Genomic DNA, 21817 nt, shown 5'->3' with positions numbered 1-21817 from the left:
TGTAGTTCTCTAGAAGTATTTGGTTCTAATATGATATGACTGTTATAATTCCTACGGTTGGACGCATGCTATGTCCTTTAGTTTGGTGTCAAATATCCGAATGTGTTACTAATAGTACTTAACTGATAGTGCTTATTGCAATACCACATTTGGTTGCATGTTGGTGTACTACAATTTCAGTCTTTGAAATGCAACAATTTCACTTCAGAATTATGTATCATAATGTGTTCCTTGTCACCCAAAGTGTAGATTATGGTAGTTTATAACGTGGGTAGACATAATCATTATTTCCCAGACTTCTTTACATTTTTTAAGTAATAATCTCTATACAATTGTTCTCTTAAGTATATTTTACCATATAATAAGTTGATTCTTATTCGTGCATTTTCCTCCTTTGCCTTTACAGCTTCAAGAATAAATAAGATTAAATAAGAATAAAATATTCTCGACCATTAATTCGGCTGATCAAATAATATAAAATATTTTCTTCTATTTAAGGGGTATTTTAGTGAGAATTATTTTTTTCTGAGTAAGTTCGGAAAACAATACCGGGATTGCAGCAAGTTTGCAGCTTAGTATGATATTGTTATACTCTATTAAATGCTGCGTTGTACGATAAAATATTGTATATTCTAGAAAGTAAAGAGTAAGTTTTAAGGGAGAAATTAGAGAGTTTTTATGCCTTTCTTACTAGGATTCTGAAACAGATATGAAACATGCGCTCTGTATTGTGTCATGTATCATACCTATAACAGATATGCTAACACATGAACCAAGATAATATATAGATATGACTTAAATTTCTCCTTTTCCTTTAACCCTTTAAAAATTCTGAACGTCTCACATCTATTAATAATGGTGCTTAAGCCTATCTATTCATATTTGTATCTGTCTAGCATCAAATCGTCCACCAAATTGGTTACCGAAAAGTTGAGGAATGAGCCTGACCACAACTATTTCAATAGTCCCACTGAGAAGAAAAAGTTCAACGATGAATTGAAAAGACTAATGGAAAAGCTACCTAAGCCAGTAGATGAAGAATCTAAATTAGAAATAAATCGTCGTAAGTTGGCATTCAAAATTTGTCACTTTTACGTTATTGTTCCCGAAAATACAATTTTGGATGAAGATTACATTGTCAGTAAGCATTATGTGGATGACCTCTCAATGGCAATAGAATTTGTTCATGATGAAGCGATGCATTCCTTCCCAGAGGAAGTTGAAAACGAGAACAAAAGTGTCAAAGAATCAATAAAGTTATGTATAAAGAGGTTATTGTCATTATCTCATTCTTTATCACTACCAATTCCTAAATTAATAAACTCAACTAATAAAAGAGACCTTGAGATAGATACATCTGTTCCAAGTCCAACTAGCTACAGACAGAGTTCCAGAAATCCGAAATTAGCATCTTCTAATTATACATCAAGATCAATCTTTCATTCACATCTTAATATTAGGGCCATTTCAGATGAGACGAAGTTTGCTGATGACGCTTTGAAAACGATGTTTGACAAATTGATAATAGACAAAGCTGCATTGGAAAGCATGAAACCTATTGTGTTTCGTATACCAAGAATAGACGATGACATCCCCCTAAATGAATTAGATATATCAGTATATATTTCTTCATACATTTTAGATACTATAGCTTGCATTTTGGATAAAAAGTTTAAGTCACAGCTATGGATAAACCCAAAAGTTATTGCAGATTTCGGTATTAGAATTAAAAAAGATAACCACGACTTTCAAGTTCCCTTCGAGATAAAAACCAAAGGAATATTTGCTGCTTATCAAAATAGGAATAACCAATTGAAAGATACAGCTTTTCATGAGTTGATTAATGAAGCCATCTACAATTGTTTGTATTGCAAATCCCACATAGGCTTTGTTATCGATATGGATTGTGTACTAGTAGTTGAAATTGATGTAGGTGACAGTACCAGAATGGGGAGAGTAGATTCTATAGATGGTGGGGAGTATCAGTTACCATGCAATATTAGATGTCTCAGATTTTCCGATTCAAAATATAACCTCACTATTATTTTAATGATGTTAATCAAAGATTACTTTGACAATGTGAACACACATAAAGAAGATCAGGTGGAACGTTTGTTCGATACATTACGACTAACTTCCCAAGATATAGTGGATATGAAGAAGTGGCAGCATGACTTTGTGTACTTAGAATGGGCTTCCAAGTTTAGCCATTACCATAAAATTGAAAATGGTGATTATGCCCATAATATATATCTGTATATTATAATCCCAAAGGAATGTTACGAGGAAGTACATCATATCAAATACGATGTGGAAGACCTCAATGAAGCTGACTTTAACACTAATTGCCCAGAATTTTGTTTTGAGACCTATACCTATTTTCAAGTAGATAGGCTTGATGGAACGATGGTCTTAAAAGTATATAATCCTTACGTTGTGTCCGAGAGATTGCTATGTGATCGTCAGTTTCTCGAATCATATCTGATTGCATTGAGACTGTTTCTATACGAAGTCCGTGCCTATAGAATAATTGCTGAAGCTCCCAAAATATCTGGAAAGAACGGTATTGTTGAAAATTACAATTCTCATCTTTATCGACTGGGAATAATTAATTGGCCGGCAATTGATGAGAGGTATTTCGGATTCTATCTCTTGACTGGATATGCCAAGCATAATCCATACAACCTAAAGGCACATAACTTATCTATGGAAGCTCAAACTACATTGAAAGATGTTCACCACAATAACGACTGTCATGCTGAATTCTCATGTAAAGAAGCAAATAGTGTAGCTTCCAATTGGCCTATGGGTGAGTGAGAATTTCAACACACTTTGAGGATGAATTTCGCAAAGGATAATGCAATTAGTTGATTTATTCACTCTAACCTCGCTAGAATCATGAACAACACTGTGTGAAATGAAAAGAATTATTCAAAATGAATTATCATTTCCGGGGGCTCTTGGACTTCCGGTCCGAGGTATGAACAAATTTATACTGAATCTTTTTTAAGCATTATATAGACAGGTTACCTGCTAGTATAGAGGTTGAAGCAAGTGTTTAATATCAGCCATATAAGCTAATTTAATAACCTCGTAATTCTTAACCCCATAAGGTTTACACTCATAAGCTTTAGATAACGCCATTACGCAGTGCGCGAAAAAGCGTAACTAACAACTCGGCCCATTAGTAGTCGGCCCCGAAGTCAATTGTTTAATGAGGTGAATTTTTCAGAGTCAATCTCATCTAATGCGCTAGCCCAAAACGGTAATTATATATAGCTGAAATATTCATATAAATACAATATTTCTATAACACCATAAGTTAACAAATTATTAACCTATTAAGTAATTAACCAACAAGATGAGTTACGATTCCTATTCTACTCCCTTATCATCCAGATATGCCTCTAAAGAGATGTCACAAATCTTTTCCTTGAGAAATCGATTCTCAACGTGGAGAAAGTTATGGTATAATTTAGCCATTGCTGAAAAGGAAGTTGGATTATCAGTTATTAGTGATGAAGCTATTGAACAAATGAAGGCACATTTAGAGATTACTGATGAAGAAATTGAAGCTGCTTCTAAAGAAGAAGCCATTGTTAGACATGATGTTATGGCTCATGTTCATGTTTTTGGTAAAACATGTCCTAGCGCTGCTGGTATTATTCATTTAGGTGCTACTTCATGTTATGTTACTGATAATGCTGATTTAATCTTTTTACGTGATGCTTATGATGTTATTATTCCAAAATTAGTTAATGTTATTAACAGATTGAGTCAATTTGCTTTAGAATATAAAGATTTACCAGTATTAGGTTGGACTCATTTTCAACCTGCTCAATTAACAACTGTTGGTAAGAGAGCTACTTTATGGATTCAAGAATTATTATGGGATTTAAGAAATATGCAAAGAGCCAGAAATGATATTGGTTTAAGAGGTGTTAAGGGTACTACTGGTACTCAAGCTTCTTTCTTATCATTATTCCATGGTGATCATGATAAAGTTGAAGAATTGGATCAAAGAGTTGTAGAATTATTAGGTTTTGAACATGTTTATCCAGTAACAGGTCAAACTTATTCTAGAAAAATTGATATTGATGTCTTATCTCCATTGGCTTCATTTGGTGCTACCGCTCATAAATTTGCTACTGATATTAGATTATTAGCTAATTTAAAAGAAGTTGAAGAACCATTTGAAAAATCTCAAATTGGATCTTCTGCTATGGCTTATAAGAGAAATCCAATGAGATGTGAAAGAGTTTGTTCATTAGCTAGACATTTAGGTGGATTATTTAATGATGCAGTTCAAACAGCTTCTGTTCAATGGTTTGAAAGAACTTTAGATGATTCAGCTATTAGAAGAATTTCTTTACCATCAGCATTCTTAACTGCTGATATCTTATTATCAACTATGCAAAATATTTCTAGTGGATTGGTTGTTTATCCAAAGGTTATTGAAAGAAGAATTAATTCTGAATTACCATTCATGGCTACTGAAAATATCATTATGGCCATTGTTGAAAAAGGTGGATCTAGACAAGATTGTCATGAAGAAATTAGAGTTTTAAGTCATCAAGCTTCAGCTGTTGTTAAACAAGAAGGTGGTGATAATGACCTTATTGAAAGAATTAAGAAGACTGAATACTTCAAACCAATATGGAATGATTTAGATAAATTATTAGATCCACATACTTTTGTTGGTAGAGCTCCACAACAAACAGAAAAATTTGTTAAGAATGATGTTGCTAAGGCTTTAGAACCTTTTAAACATTTTATTAGTGATGAAACTGTTCAATTGAGTGTTTAATCTTTAATTATTTATTACTTCCATTTCGTTATATTACTGTTCTATAGTTTAAATGAAATAAATCTCGTTTCGTACATTTAGTATTTTGCCCAAAATAGGTACCTTTAATAAATAAATATGTATATAGAAATTATAAATGTTAACAATAATACATAAAAATGCAAACCGAGGTGATATACAACCTCCCCTAACAAATAAATAATTGGACTGCCAGTTAAGGAGCAACAACAAAAAAGACTAACAATAGTAAAGAACCTCCCAAAGAATAAATAGGTTAATGTAAAGAACAGTTTATAATACAGGAAATATTTAACAAGCTATGAAATGATATATGATTTAAATGACTAGTAATGCTATGGTTAATTTGGATGATGATTGGGTGCTTGTGGTGGAGTATTGGGTTGTGATTGGTAGTATACATAAGGATATGGTGGTTGTGGTTGTGGTTGTGGTTGTGCAGGTGGTTGTGCAGGTGGTCCAGGCACATAATGCTGCTGTTGTGGTGGTGGTGGCGGTAATTGAGGGAAACCCTGTTGGGCATTTAATGGATGCCCATACCCCCCTTGAGGAAATACTTGTACTGGAGGTAAGGATTGGTTGAATCCATGCGGTGTTGGACCTGAAAAGTTAGGTGGACCTTGAGGAGAGGGGAAAGAATTAGGCTGAGGACCTGAAGAATTCATCAAATGCTGGGCAAGTGGCGGTAATGCAAGTGGATTTGCACCCATATTCACGGGGGGTAGACCCCTATAATTTTGATGTTGTAACATATTGTATGGAGGCACTGGTGGCGGAGGAGTGATGTGTGATGGAATAGGAGTTGCAAGTGCCAGAAGATTGGTTGGAGATGGATTTAAAGTTGGTTGCTTATCATCTTCAAACTCTGGTTCTTCTTCTATTGAATCTTCATCGGCTTCATGTTTTGACAAATCAATTAATCTCTTGTATTCTCGAACAATTCCTTCGAAAGGAAAGGTTACAAATACATCTCTAGTGCCTGTCTTGACAAGTCTAATATCGCCATTTTGTTCTTCAAATTCAACATCAATAACTCCATTATATAGATCACGTTCAAACATTCTTTCGTCAGTGTATAATGTGAAATCCAGACTAGAAGTGTTAGGAATAAGATAAATCTTCATATCTGATTTATATCTTGGTCTAGCAATAATTTTCTTGATGAATAAGTTAGTTGGTGGTTCACCTGGTTTACCAAGACTGTAAAGCATTTCATCCAAATATTCAGCATCATCAATCAATTTCAAGTCTCCTGGTCTACAAGTCTCTAGTTTCAAAATGATCGAACCATCACTATCATCAGTAGTTGATCTTGAGACTCTGATGAGAGAATATTCCTTGACATTAAAAAGTGAGCTTACGGCTGTATTCAAATTGTTAAATGTAGGAATACTGTTGTTGGAATTTGTACTTACTGAAGATGAAGATGAAGCTCCAGTATTGGGTACATTAATTGAAGTGGAATCCTTTTCCTTGGAGTTATTGGCATTACCAGTTTTGGTAGTGGAGTATAGGTTGAATTGCTGCAATATCTTATTGGAATATTCTGACAAATTGACTAAATTATTATCAATCAACTGTACGGACTTTGACACCAATGCTTTCTTGGATAATTTAGAAGCCAGAGATAAACCAATGGAGGATGAGTCACCACCTATAAAAGATATAGGAGTATCAGGATTGAATATCAATTGAATATCTTTTTTACTGGTGAACGGAATCAATGAATGATATAAGGAAATGACATTATCAGCCATGGTCAACTTTACTCTGAGGCCTGCCTCTAAAGATTTAATATGAAGTTTGGAATGGGTTGATATTGGACTTGCATTAGATGAATGAGTTTGGGATTGTTTCTTAGCACTAATACCAAAGGCTGTAGCTCCTATTGGTGGAATATTGAAGTAAAGATCGTTGGGTGATAATGCAACATTTTCATTACCACCCCCATGATTACCGCCTAATTTTTTTGTAATAGATTTTCTTCTTATGGCTAATTTAACAAACCTCTTATCTTTTAAATAACGTTTACTGATTTTACTTCGAGGTAAATTATTCATATTATTAATTTGCCTTATATTTTCAGGTGGATAAGTTGGACTAACTGGAGTGGAAGTATTTATTTTCCCTACAGAACTAACAATCTTTTTATTTAAGGATATACCTAATGAAGATAAAGACGTCGGTATGGATGTAGCAGTACTGGAGGAAGATGCACTTGAGGCGGACCGAGAATTGTCGGATGAAGGATAACTTGAAGTATCTGTGCTAGAATCTTCTGGATTATTATTAGGATTATTACTGACATTATTATGATGGCTATTATTATTATTATTATTATTATTATTATTTTGAGTATTCATACCACTGGAGGGAACTTTGCTGGCCTCATTATTACTATTTTCATTGTCATCATTTTCCTGATTTAATATACTGTGTATTCCAAACATTATCTGGAGAAATTTCAGCCGTAACTCTCAGATATGAAAGGGACTTAGGTAGAATATAAGAAATATAAAGGAAGGATAAAAGATACAAAAAAAGGGTTATTGGTAACAATAATTATCAACTAGATATCTGGATCGAAAAAGGAGTTTAGATCAAAGAATGATACATGAGTTGTGGGATATGTTATGCAGTTGCGAAGTGAATGGAATTTATTTTATGATTCAGATCTTTAAGTAGGATTGAATATATTGTTATTAGTAGTTGAAGGTTGTGGTATAAGAATAAATAGGATACGCCGAAATTTTAATTAACAGAGGTGTGAAAAAAATTAGACCAAATATGCATTAGTATATATATCATAAAATTAATATTATTACTGTAATCTGTTATTAACTGTTAAAATTAACAGCTAGTTTCTTTTTTGGTTTAGACTCTAAAAAGCTATAAAATAATTTAGTAACAAAATAAAAACTTAAAAGGACAAAAAATATTTTATAAAAAATAATTCTTTTTTTTTTTAAGAAAAAATAATTAATTACTTTTTATTGTTTTTTTCGAACGCTCGTTTTTATTCTCAGGTCATAAAAGGGTTTAAGTCAAATTTTTAATAGTACATTGCTTTCCTGGACTCGCCGATTAAAAAAATTATTTCAAATTTCTACATGCACTGTACATCATCATGTGCCTGCCTTTTCGTCTGAATTGCGCTTTTTGGATGAATAATATGTTTTATCTTGGTCTAAAACTAATGAACCATGGTGGAAATCCGTTCGATTAAGAAATTATGATTAAATTAAATGTGAAAATGCAACATCTCCAGATATTTATACCTAATATTTATGGGGAAATTATCTCCAGCAACTGCATCATTAGGATCGACATAAACATATCTAAGAATAAGGTCTAAGTAGAACTCAAATTAGATAATACGTATGTTTTGTTATATTTGAACAAAATGAAATTTACCCTATCATATTTCAAAAAGCAATCAAATAATATCGAGAAATCAAATAAATAAGCCCACCGAGCCCAATAAATCATCATGTGTTCAAGTCATCGTTCTTACATGAAATGATACAAATAATGATAATGTTTAGTGACAGCCATTACCCAAGGTTAAGTCTTAACTTAAAATAAAATAATTTCTAATGTGTCCCTTGCTATATGTCATTGAAATATTGTCATTTTTATTTAAAAGCCAGTGTATTGATTCTATATGTCGCTTCAATTACTCACTAATTTATTTTTCTGCAATTATTTTGTAATTAGAGATTTTTTATTAGCCCTCTTTTTTTTCGACCTTTCATTTTTTAGTTCAGAAAAATAAAATAAAATAAAACAAGAGACTAAAATAAAAAAAGAACAAAATGATCACCGGAAATGTACCAGTCCATGATTCAAAACTGAACTTTAACTGAAAAGAGACTAACATGCAAACAATTAAGAGATTTAAAAAAATAATATCAACAATAATAAATAGAATAGTAAGAAATAGTTACCGTTAGAGAAGAAGTAAATGAAGACAAGCGACGACTCAACCCTCGATATTTAAGATAAACCCAGCCGTAGTTGTGGTACGGTTTAGCCAAGTCCTCTTGTTCTTTTGTATTTACTCTTAGATGAATATTCTGGCTTTTGCTTCTGGTTATGCTCCGCACTCATATACGGAAATCCTTTCGTAGTTCTCAATTAAACTTTTTTTTAACCTGATAATTCATACATCTCTTATTGCTTTATTGGCTTTAATTTAATTCTGGCTTAGTGTTGATTTCAATTATTATTTCTCTTTTCTAGTTTACATTCGAATCTGAAGTGAAGATCCTCTGTTTTCTTGTTTTTGCCATTAGTGATATAACCCAAATTCTTGCCGAGAGAAAGCTACAAATTACGGATATTTCACTGACCATAGAAAGTTTTTTAAATGCGCTATAATAAATTATTTAATTAACCATCGACATATATTATTTCGGATCAATCTGGATATATTTCAAGGACGAAATGCTGTGGCAACGCATTATCCACTACCCATCCCAAACTTACGTACTTCCATTCAAAAAATTTCCCCTTGGACAAGGCATGCAAAAAAAATAATATATGCACTATAAAATTGTAATAAAAAAAGAAAAATATCTCTTTGACAAAGGTGTTGGGTGAAGAAATGGCATTTTTCCGCGTTCCGGATTTGTAGTCTTGTTCTGTCTTCCGTTCATCACGCATCCCTAGCAGACCAACTATATTTTCATATATTTCAAAATATTATTCCCAATACCGTATATCAATCGCTGCGCATTCCATTTATCTACAAATGATGAGAAGCGCGAAATGAGTAATTCAGTAGCAGTTTAATATTGAGATCATTAAGATCTATCATTGCCCCTAAAGAGTAATTGACTGCTGAGACATCGTAATCTACCGATCTCTTTTTTAAAGTACAAATTGTCACAATTTTATTAGGTTCGGAATTAAGCAAAAGCATTTAGTGAAATAATTGAACGTCCGAATGAAAAAATAGATTTACGTTTCAATAAATTTCTCATATATTAGATGGTAAATAATAATTTCTAAAAACAGAAAGCTAATGCGGAAATCATCTCTAATGGGGTGAAGTCGTACATAGCTTTGTTTGATAAACTATTAAGAAGCTATTAAACAAAGAAACGCATGGTAAGACAAACGGAAGAATTAAAGTTCGGGTCCAACTACATGGAACGGAGCCCCGTGAAGTACAGCGCAACACATCAACTCACCTCACATACCATCAATGCGTCTATAGTTGAACTAACGTCAATTCAAATTAACAATTTCTTTGTCCCCCACCCCACAATGCCCCTTTTTTATAATTAATCATTTTCTTTCGTTTCCTATTTACTCATTGTAACTTTCTTCGATATCTTCTACTTACATGGTCTCCTTATTATATTATTATGGTACTAATTAACATAATAGCGATTTCGATAGCAATAATAATTTATTTTATAATACAAGCATTGGAAATTAAAATACTAAGAGCCAGTTATTTCTTAATCTACTTATTAAAATCTCCTTATGCTTGAGAATGCCCTAAATTTTATGTCCTTATACGTTATGGTGCAATCGAAGAAGAGAAGTATTTAGAAGCATCACCATACATAATAGAAGCCAAGTTATCAGGCGTTGGAATACATAATTGAAGGTAAACAATAAGGAGCTACATAGAACACAACCAGCAGCAAGGAACCAATATTCCTATACTACAGAAGATCACAGTATAAAGGCACCTTATGTACAGTATACATACGTCTATCACTCCAATTCTAGCTCTTAACTCCCTCACACTCATATGTTATTTTTGAGCTGAATGCTAGACAGGACCAATTTTCCATTATTTTTTTTCTAGAATATTTTTTTTTATTATTCGTTTTACTTCGTTTATTTTAATGTACCATCCTGTCCTGTAACCCAGATAACTATTGTTAGATGGTCTTCCTTGCTTGAACCGACCTTGCTAAGTCTGCTGTCGCCGATTATTCACAAGAGACATGAGCTTAACTCCATAGCTATTATTCTGACATTTTTCCTTTCTTAATGGTCTTCTATTTGTTTAGGAGAGCTTCATTATCCTCGGTACAGAAAATCCAGGTTTACTCGCTGCCAGACCAGGAATCAGCCTTTCGTCGATCCTTGACATCTCGGAATTGCGTAAACTTAAATGCCGTTAATCATCGGCGTATTTCACTTAGTACACAAAACTTACTGATTCGTTTATTTTAGTCTGTTTCTGGATTGATTTCCTATATCGTCTGTCTGTTGCTATCATTTACTGTACCTCAGCAATAATTTTGCTGTTAACGTTTCGATTTCATTTCATTTTATTTTATTTTCTAAATTTTATCCATAATTATTGTTGTGAACTTACTGATAAGATTAATTGAAATACATTATGTTTTGTTTTGTTGGATTGTTTACGTGGTCCGTTTTATTGTATTTTATTTTATTTTATTTTATTCTATTCTATTCTATAGTATTTTATGTGAAAGTATTCATTTTGTGTTTACTCTTTCTCATCTTTCTGCTTATACTAAATTGACAGCATCTAACAACTATTGCAATTAACCCATCATGTAAGTAATTTTTCTAAATCAGGATATACTTCTATTTCTTTGTATTTTGTCCTCTCCTGATCTGAAATTATCTAGCGGAAGTGTATAAAATAAGAAATCTGGCAGTAATTCTAAGAGTTGGGTGTTATTTTTTCTTGTATATGCCAAATCTCTATAGACAAAACCGATATCTGAAATTTCATGTCAGAATTATACTTTTAGATCTCTGTTGTTTGCTTATACACACAGATGGTGTTAGCTCATTTATTTGCTCTCTCCATATTGAATTATCCACAGTTCGTATATTTTTAATATTGGCGTGAAGTCTACTATAACGTCAGTCAATATGCTTAATAAATGGGACCGGGTGAGTGGCACTCATGTGAGTAATTGTGCATATGTAGCAGAAACATAAAAAAAGGACAAAGAGAAGAAAAGAAATTACGAAAATTTCTTTTTCTTTTGGTCCGCAAAATAGAATATTGACCATCTAAAAGCGAACATCGGAAAGAAAGTAATGAATAGCATTATTAGACCATTATTATTAGCACAATCATAATTATTAAGCCATGGATGAGCATCAGGTCTACCTTCTGTCGAACTCTATCAATTAATAATAATATTTTTTTGAAGATTCTTTTGTTTTGGCTGACTTCATTTATCTGGGTTCAACCTTCATCATCTGCACGTATCCTCTCCAATGCAGCATAGAATATATAATAATCTAAATAATATCATGAATGTTCCGCTGAAGTTTATTTCGTGGCCTGAGCTGATCGCCATTGGATATATTTTGGCCATATGTACGTTGATTAACTTTTAAATTTAAGGTTCATGCAGAATAAATTTCGTAAGCGCAATAACCGATTGATTTTAAGATGTTTATGTGGACTTTCTTTCTGTGGCATTTATCCGATTTAAAACACTGTGTTTATTTATTAAAACACGTCCGACATAGGCCGAACTTGATAATATCATCACTGGTACGACTTCTATTTTCAATTAAAATAACTTCTTCATAAGAGAAAAGGTTTGTAAGGTAGTTTCGTTGGAAGTATCACTTCTTTCAGAACAAATATAAAAAAGAAACTGATGCTTCTATCATGATATCAACAATAACCCTTCGATGACAGTAGTTTGACACATGAATGTAAATGAATTACTTTTAGTTGATGTCACTAGACGTAGAATAACTGAGCATTTTCTGTATCCAATATGACAACAGTTATGTCAGATACTTTTGTGCACTAGATACAAATTTAATTTCTACAATTACTTAATTGTATTGTATTTTACAAAAAAATATTTTCTGTTTTTTTTGATAATTTGCAACAAATTTTCAAAGAATGAGCAAATAAGTTAATCCGATAACTCACAGAACAATATTCTATCAAACATGAAAACTTTAAACTACAAGGTCATTGAATAGAAATTGTAGGTTTAACATAGTTCTCTGAAAATACATAGAGGCTGGGATCAGGACAATCCATTGCATATGAATTACTTTATAAATTGTCGCTTCCATCTAGAGGATTCTTCGAATATACACAAAATCGCAAATACCTCGTTGTATTTCAAGTTAAAAGTATGGATATGTTTTCAGTGAGTTTAAAACGCAATTTAAGAAAATGTAATTAACCAATTGATGTTGATTAAAAAATCCCGCCCTTACCAAAAAGGAAAATAAGAGGTAAAAACATTTTGAAGTAATATCAATCTTTAAATAGCTTTATACTACACACAGTGTTGTTCATGATTCTAGCGGGGTTAGAGTGAATAAATCAACTAATTGCATTATCCTTTGCGAAATTCATCCTCAAAGTGTGCTGAAATTCTCACTCACCCATAGGCCAATTAGAAGCTACACTATTTGCTTCTTTACATGAGAATTCAGCATGACGGTCCTTATTGTGGTGAATATCTTTCAATGTAGTTTGAGCTTCCATAAATAAGTTATGTGACTTTAGTTTGTATGGATCATGCTTGGCATATCCAATCAAGAGATAGAATCCGAAATACCTCTCATCAATTGCCGGCCAATTAATTATTCCCAGTCGATAAAGATGAGAATTGTAATTTTCAACAATACCGTTCTTTCCAGATATTTTGGGAGCTTCAGCAATTATTCTATAGGCACGGACTTCGTAAAGAAACAGTCTCAATGCAATCAGATATGATTCGAGAAACTGACGATTACATAGCAATCTCTCGGACACAACGTAAGGATTATATACTTTTAAGACCATCGTTCCATCAAGCCTATCTACTTGAAAATAGGTATAGGTCTCAAAACAAAATTCTGGGCAATTAGTGTTAAAGTCAGCTTCATTGAGGTCTTCCACATCGTATTTGATATGATGTACTTCCTCGTAACATTCCTTTGGGATTATAATATACAGATATATATTATGGGCATAATCACCATTTTCAATTTGATGGTAATGGCTAAACTTGGAAGCCCATTCTAAGTACACAAAGTCATGCTGCCACTTCTTCATATCCACTATATCTTGGCGAGTTAGTCGTAATGTATCGAACAAACGTTCCACCTGATCTTCTTTGTGTGTGTTCACATTGTCAAAGTAATCTTTGATTAACATCATTAAAATAATAGTGAGGTTATATTTTGAATCGGAAAATCTGAGACATCTAATATTGCATGGTAACTGATACTCCCCACCATCTATAGAATCTACTCTTCCCATTCTGGTACTGGCACCTACATCAATTTCAACTACTAGTACACAATCCATATCGATAACAAAGCCTATGTGGGATTTGCAATACAAACAATTGTAGATGGCTTCATTAATCAACTCATGAAAACCTGTATCTTTCAATTGGTTATTCCTATTTTGATAAGCTTCAAATACTCCTTGGTCTTTTATGTCGAAGGGAACGTTAAATTCATGGTTATCAGGGTTATATGAAATACTGCAATTTGAATTGAGACATGGTGATTGGTACCTCTTTGGGGATTCATCATCATGAAAGAAGTGCATTACAGCATGTAAAATGAAATGATGAATATATGTCGATACAATACCTTCATATGAAAAGTAGAGCTCGTCTCTTCTTGGTATACGAAAGACAAAAGGTTTCATGGTTTGCAATGCAGCTTTGTCTATTATCAATTTGTCAAAATTCATTTTCAAAGAGTTGTCAGCAAAGTTATTCTCGTTTGATATGGCCTTAATCTGAAGGAGTGTGAGAAAAGTATGTGATTTTAATGTATAATTCGATGATGATAATCTCGAATGTCTGGAACTCTCTCTGTAGCTAGTTGGAGGGTAGTCAATTGGAATGATGCTAGTTGGACTGAGAATAGATTCATATATGTTAGGGTCTATTTCATTATTTGAGTTGATTTTGAATCTGGGTATTGGTACTGATACGGAACGAGATATTGAAAATAGATTGTCCACAGATAATTCGATCAAATCTCTGTCAATAGATGTTGGCTTATATAGATTATTATTCCGGACGTAATGCATCACTTCATCACGGACCAAATCATTTACTATTAAAAGATCTTCCATATATTGGTGACTGACAATATATTCTTCATCCAAAATTGTGTTTTCGGGAACAATAATGTGAAAGTTACAAATCTTGAATGCCAACTGACGGCGATTTATTTCTAGTTTGGATTCTTCATCTACTGGCTCAGGTAATTTTTCTATTAGTCTCTGCCATTCTTTGTTGATATTTTCCTTCTCAATCGGATCATTGAAATAGTTGTAATTAGTCTCATTGATCAACTTTTGGATAACAAACTTGGTGGACTCTTTGATGGTAGCATGATCTATGTATTCACGGATGGGCTTCATATCAGATTCTGTGAAGATATAGTATACAAACCAGGAGAAAGGAGAAGATAAGGACAGTATTAAATGAGCAAATTTGTGCCAAAATTTATTATGTATATGCTAAGAAACTATAATGACTTTCGCCATCTCTCATTATCAGACAATCTCACAAATATGCAAGTACATGTATATTATATTGACATGAGCTTCTATTTCTTTGTATTTTGTCCTCTCGTGATCTGAAATTATCTAGTGGAAGTAAATAATTTTGATTGTTAAATGTAGTGGACTATCTACCCACAAAATCATATGTTGGTCTTCAACGTAATCATCACGACCACACAATATTGCTGCAAAAATTCGGTCAAACACCACAACCACAATTGTACACGTACATATCATACATTTTTCTACTAAATTTATAAAGATCAATTTATTTGAATAATACTATCCAACAGCAATGGCTTATATATTACACTCGGTACTGACTCTACTATATCTAATCATAAACTGACTGAAGATATTAATACATAACGTCTTGTCGCGAATTTAAGTTCAATGTCGCAACTGTACTTTTGTCATTTTATATGTCGCAAGCATATTGATGATCCGAGTCACCTGCGGATAGCCCCCTCTCCACAACCCATCATTCCACACCACGTTATTTAATTTACTTTCAACTATTTCGTATAATTAACATAGTATAATACTTCCTATAGTATATATAATATCATGAGTGAATCATCCAATACCAACAGTGCCACAACAATTGCTCAATTGGAAGCCAAAGTCGCCGAATTGGTTTCATATGTTGAAAAACAACTGAAATTAATTGCAACCACGGGTCAGAAAGTTCTTGATTTAGAAGTTAAAGATATTAAAACCAAATTGAATTCTGCAAATACACCTCAATCTTCTACCAAGCTCAATTTGGATGATTATATCACCAATGAGGATATAGTTCAATTAGTTACTGAATTACAATCTCTGTTAGATAAGATTGAAGAAAGGTCTACAGTTAGATTATTTAATAATAGTACGGTAAAGGAAGATTCTGATATAATCGAAGTTATCACTAACAAAGATGGGGATACACCTGATTTAGATACATTCCCCCATACATTAGGAGAGTTTAAGAAATTGAACAATGTCGATTTAATTCAATTGGGATTATTCTATGAAATCATTACTCCACCACAAATTAAAGATGTGGATCTTATTACTAATCCTGAAACCAAACCATCTACGGGAGCTTTAAAGAATCATATCGATGAGATCTTGGTCAACTTTACCGATGAAGATTACATTGATGTATTTGATGATTTGGCTCGTAATTTCGGAATAACCTATAGAAAGAGTAAATAGGTATGATCAACAAAATTTACTAAAATTTACTAAAATTTACTAAAAATTTACCAAAGATTATATCAACTTATTAACTATAATTTACTATGCTTACATATACCTAATTCAATAGTATTTAATAAGTAGTTAATTTAATAAGTAGTTAACCTCTGACTTATACGTAGTTGTATTTTCCTGCATACACCACGACTCTAGAAAACCCCAAAAAGAAAAATGTGGACGTGGTGAAAAATAGCCACCAAATCACAAGTACTAGCTATAGAACGGTTAGTATTAGTAAATTAACCATGTCTAATTCGACTAACTCCACCGAATCCGCGTTCGAAGACAGCATACCTCCTATCCGAATTTCAGTATGGACTCCGTTGATTTATACGGCCATTTTACTTTCATTATTTATCACATTCTCCGTAGTATATCGTCGAAATCGAATCAATAAATTGAGTAAAATCGAATCTATATTTGGAGAAAATCATCCTAAAAAGTTATATGAGTTTCTTAAAGATCCTGAGAATAAACCTCATGAAAAAGTCTTAAAGGCAGCATTATTAAGAAGATGTGTAGAAGCTGTTAGAAGAACTATGAAATTAAAGGAACATCAACCAATTTATGTTAAATTATATCAAGATGGATTAATTGGAGATGATATTTATAAGCAATTTGAAATCGAATTAAAATTACAAGAATTGGAATTTAAAGAAATTGTAATGGAATGTGAAACTTATAAGAAAGGTTGGTCAACTACATTTATACCATTAACTCAAGAAATATGTTTTAATGAAGCTTTAAGAAGAAGAGTATATAGTATGGATGATAGATCTGAAAGTTTAAGTGAATTATGGGATTACTTTGGTGACAAGGTTGAGCCACCCACAGAAGTCATTGACGATACTAAATCGGCTAAGAAGAAAAAGGAAAAGGTTAAAGCTTCCAAGTAAATAAATTAGAAAGTAAGTAAGTAAGTAAGTATGTGGTTTATCTATCCATGTATGTAGTCACTGTATACTATAGATATCATAATTTATATATAGATACACTTTTATGTGTACCATATAATTGTTAGTGTAGCGTAACAAAACATACCGAGACCACCACTAACTTCTCCGCGTAGCGAAAAAATACTCAAGTATCAACTATCGACCAAACTACCACTACTAGTAAATCTACTAGTAACAGTACCACTATCAGTACTACTGATTTAGGCACCATGAAACGTACCACTCCGCCCTACCCGCAATATCCTGGGCAACCAAAACCTCAATCGCAAGGAAGACCTGGTTATGGCTCTGTAGCTAAACCAGGACCTGGCTCAATCATTCCAGGTCCTGGTCAAGCTCCAGGCCCATACGGAGGTAGACCACCACCACAAATGAGTCAACCACCTCGTTCAATGTTGAATCCTGGTGGTCGGGTTCAATCTAACCCTCAATTACAACCTCAACCACAATACCAATCACGAATGGATCCAAAGCTTCAACGACAAATGGTCAGCGATAAGTTGATTGCAGATTGTTATTCGAAGCTCCATTTCGATCAACGAGTTAATAGAAATGTTAATGAAACATCATATCAAACCCATGTGTTAGTTAAAGAGTTTTCATCATATCCTGATCGACCTCCACCAACAGGAACTATTAGTGGATCAGTTAAAACTAGAGTATTAGTACTATGTATTAAATATAGTGGAAGAATCCTTTTACAAAAGGGTAAACTTAATGAAGAAAGAAATCTCTATCAAATTGGAAGAACTTGGGATTTAGATGAATTGAAACTGATTAGTAAACTTGATAAAGGAGGATTCATTTTCTCGTTAAATAAGGTCTACTTTTGGGAAGCCATTGAAGGTTATGATATCTTATGGCAATTCATTAGATCAGTAGTTGAAAGTTATGGACGATTTACTGGGAAATATCCTCAATTGACAGGAATAACTCTTGAAGAATTGAAATTACCTCCAACTCCCAATCGAAATGGAAATGGGAATGGAAATGGAAATGGAAGAAATGCCAGTGTAGCTTCTAGTAAAAGTGAATTTTATAAAGACTATGATTTCACTTCTAATGGGCAATTACCTATGAAACCCATGAAAGTTTTACTGGTAGATCGACCTAATGTTAGTGAAACTTCTTTACCAGGTGGTGGATCTGGATCATTATATAATCAATCTAATCATAGTCAAGCTAGTGGGGATGGTCATAGTTTTGTATTTGGAGATCAGTCTCAGTCTCAATCTCAATCTCAATCTCAACCTCATCAATCAGTAACTTCTATACCAACATCTATTCGAGAAGAATCTCCTGAACGGAAGATTCATGAATATGCTAAGCAAGCAGGTTCTTCACCATTAAGAAAGTATAAACCGTTGATTGAAAAGGAAGTAGAAAGACATCCATCCAATGGTAGTGATCTTGCATCTGCTGCAGCCTTAGGATTAAAATTACAGAATCAATTAGACAGTAGTAGCAGTAATATTCAGGATGAGACTCAATTTGTAAAAGACTTTGCTCATCAAATCCCTCAATCTCCTGCTCAATCAATGAAACTTCAACCATCACAGAAATCAGATATTTCTGGGAAATCTCCTGATTTTGGTATAGAAGAGATTACTGATGAAAGTGATACAGAAGACAAAGTTATTCCAAAACTGACATCGATATTACAACGAGTTCTTTCAAATAAGAGTTCACCACCTAAACAAATTTCTCAATTAAAACTGGGTTCTCCACCGAAACTGAGTGTACCACCACCACAATTAAATCCTCCAAAGTTAAGAAAACCATCTACTACAGGATCAAACCCTATTGATACATCGATTCAAGAGATTGAAAGTATGCTTGATACTCAAATCAATTTTAATAAGTCTACCAAACCTGCTCTTCAAGCTCCAGCAATAATTGTATCTGATGAAGAAGAAGATTTAAATAATCCTGATCCAGGTAAACGAAGTTATTCGTTTGATCAAACGGTTGAACTTCAACCCATTGAACAAGAGAATTCTTTAAATATTGTTAAGAAAGATTTTAATGAAACATTAATTAAAGTTGATAAAGATACTGATGCCGATGATTTCTTTGAAGATGTTAGTTGGACAACTACTGATACTAGTAATTCTATAATTAAGAAATTAACTCAAGAATTAAATAAAGTTAAATTACATAATGTATCAGTACTTATGGATATAAATTTTGGTAATAGTACAATTTCTAAAGAAGTTACCACAGCAATGAGTGAAGTTGAAAATTTATCTCATATCTTTAAAAAACTTGAAATTGATTTTAATCGGATAACTCCAGATATTGAAACTATTGAAAATAATTCTCAAGGTTTACAAGTTAAATCAATTAATAAGAAAATTTTATATAATGATCTTAAAAGTATGTTAGAAAGAGTTAAAATTGATCCTCAAGATTTAAAGATGATTGCTTCTTATGATGAATTTGATAATGTATCTAAATTATTATCATTAGAAGGTAAATTACTTGAATTATTTAATGCATCTACTCATATTAATAATACCAATAATACTAATAATGATAGTTTAAGTTCTATGAAGGCTCTTAAACAATATCAATCCAATTATGAAGTGGTGGCTAAGAAGTTTGTTAAACATTTCCTTGGGTATTTATCTATACAATTTAGAAGTATATTTGATCAATTCCAAGCCAATTTAGATCGTTTCCATCCTCATGCTCTTTTACGTCAATTGAGTAAACTTACAATTTATTCTGGTTTAACTTTCTTTGTTAAAGGTGTGGGATCTATTGAATTTGTGGAATTTAATCATCTTGTTAATTCATTATTGGCGAAATTCTTTGATCAATTAATTTCCGCTAGAATTAAAGCTCATGGAACTACTTCTACTTCTACTATGAGTATTGGATTATCTCATTCATTAGAAGAAACAACAGCTCCATTAAGACTGTCAAGGACTTTAAGATTATCTAAGAAAGTTAGTAAATTTAGTGGGATTGGACAAGATCTTCTTCTTGATGATGATAATAATAGTAGTAATATTAATATTAATAATGTAACTATGAGAAGATCAACTACTTTTAAACATTCAGAAGTTGAAGATCCTAAATTTGTTATTCAAACCATTGAAGAACTGACAAGTATAATTACTTTGGTTCAATACTTTATGGTATTATTCTTTCATATTGATCAAGATACTATTGATTTTAATGAATATTTATCAATATATCCTTATGAAGAAAGACTTCGACTTTCAGAAGAATTACCTGAACAATCAATTGAATCATTACAAGATGGTAAGAATCATTCAACCACAGAACTTATTACTACATTATCATCTATTTTTAATCTGTTCATTAATATTCATCTTAAAAAACTTAATCCATTTGAACTTAATATTCCGGTAATACTTGTTTATTTAGAAGGAATTGCCAATCAATTACAAAATACTCATCAAGCATATGTTAAGAATAATTTTATTGATCGATTTCAAACTAAATTATTAACTAGTTGGAATAAATTCATAGTAACTCAACTTGATCTGATTAATAATTCTATAATTGTAGCTAAGAGTGGTATTTTACAACCAGTTAAGAATATTAATCAAATCTTATTAATGACAGAATCTTCATTAGAATCTCATCAATATGAATTAAGAAATAGTTCAGTTAAAACTTTGGTAGATAAAACTTATCTGGATGTTACTGAAGCATTAGTTAGTTTATTCTCTCGTGATGATCCTTTGTTAAAGAAGAATGAATTAGATGATAAAGAACGAGAAAGAAGAAATGTTACCATCTTACAAAATGTATTTTATATTCTTGATGAATTATCATCAATTTCTCGATCAAATTCAACAAATCCAATGAGATCAAGATTAGATACTATATTTAATAGTATTGAACAAAATTATTTCCAACGATTATTACATAAGAATATTGGGAAATTAGTTGAATTTGTTAGTAATTATGAAGCCCTTGAAAATATGAGTAGTGGATCAAGTAGTAAGAAATATAATAAGAAATTTGTTAAAACTTTACTTAGTAATTATACTACTAAAGAACTTCAATTAAAAGTTGGAGAAATATTTAAAAAATTAGAAAAACATTTCATTAGTGGAACAGATATGTTTGAAAAGGATTTATTAGATCGGTTATGGCTGGATTTAGAACAAGTATTTATTGATTACTTTACCCGATTAAATAAGATCTTACGATCAGATTTTGATAGAGATATTGATTTTGGAATTGGTAGACAAGAAATTCATAGTATATTTAAGTCTATTCACTAATAATAGGCACCTCTACCTGAATATGCTT

General features: G+C 32.2%; 7 protein-coding genes across 7 annotated transcripts; 5 read left to right on the top strand and 2 right to left on the bottom strand. All coding sequences in view use genetic code 12, as the record gives it.

Moving 5' to 3' along the window:
* The first annotated feature begins 410 nt into the window (after positions 1–410).
* RJT21DRAFT_47853 (uncharacterized protein) lies at positions 411–3147 on the top strand. The gene has a single exon (XM_064884729.1). The coding sequence runs from the start codon at positions 856–858 to the stop codon at positions 2815–2817; it is 1962 nt and encodes a 653-aa protein (XP_064737402.1). The 5' UTR covers positions 411–855; the 3' UTR covers positions 2818–3147.
* ADE13 (adenylosuccinase) lies at positions 3125–4856 on the top strand. The gene has a single exon (XM_064882243.1). It carries the CDS (start codon positions 3362–3364, stop codon positions 4805–4807), a length of 1446 nt encoding a protein of 481 aa, XP_064737401.1. The 5' UTR covers positions 3125–3361; the 3' UTR covers positions 4808–4856.
* RJT21DRAFT_121915 (uncharacterized protein) lies at positions 4857–7169 on the bottom strand. Its single transcript, XM_064882242.1, has one exon. It carries the CDS (start codon positions 6883–6885, stop codon positions 5167–5169), a length of 1719 nt encoding a protein of 572 aa, XP_064737400.1. The 5' UTR covers positions 6886–7169; the 3' UTR covers positions 4857–5166.
* Positions 7170–13185: 6016 nt separating this feature from the next.
* RJT21DRAFT_121913 (uncharacterized protein) lies at positions 13186–15460 on the bottom strand (the record flags this gene model as incomplete). The annotated part of the gene is made up of 1 exon (XM_064882241.1): positions 13186–15460. The coding sequence occupies exon 1, from the start codon at positions 15180–15182 to the stop codon at positions 13188–13190; it is 1995 nt and encodes a 664-aa protein (XP_064737399.1). The 5' UTR covers positions 15183–15460.
* A 177-nt stretch (positions 15461–15637) lies between these two features.
* MRP8 (Mrp8p) lies at positions 15638–16697 on the top strand. The gene has a single exon (XM_064884728.1). It carries the CDS (start codon positions 15894–15896, stop codon positions 16524–16526), a length of 633 nt encoding a protein of 210 aa, XP_064737398.1. The 5' UTR covers positions 15638–15893; the 3' UTR covers positions 16527–16697.
* Positions 16687–17559, top strand: RJT21DRAFT_121911 (Sec63 complex subunit). The gene has a single exon (XM_064882240.1). It carries the CDS (start codon positions 16814–16816, stop codon positions 17462–17464), a length of 651 nt encoding a protein of 216 aa, XP_064737397.1. The 5' UTR covers positions 16687–16813; the 3' UTR covers positions 17465–17559.
* A 174-nt stretch (positions 17560–17733) lies between these two features.
* SEC3 (GTP-Rho binding exocyst subunit) lies at positions 17734–21789 on the top strand (the record flags this gene model as incomplete). The annotated part of the gene is made up of 1 exon (XM_064883043.1): positions 17734–21789. One exon carries the CDS (start codon positions 17734–17736, stop codon positions 21787–21789), a length of 4056 nt encoding a protein of 1351 aa, XP_064737396.1.
* Between the last annotated feature and the right edge of the window lie 28 nt (positions 21790–21817).

This window comes from Scheffersomyces amazonensis (genome assembly GCF_036850825.1).
Source record: "Scheffersomyces amazonensis strain UFMG-HMD-26.3 chromosome Unknown RJT21scaffold_5, whole genome shotgun sequence".
NCBI lineage: Eukaryota > Fungi > Ascomycota > Pichiomycetes > Serinales > Debaryomycetaceae > Scheffersomyces > Scheffersomyces amazonensis.
This window is presented reverse-complemented; position numbering and strand designations above follow the sequence as displayed.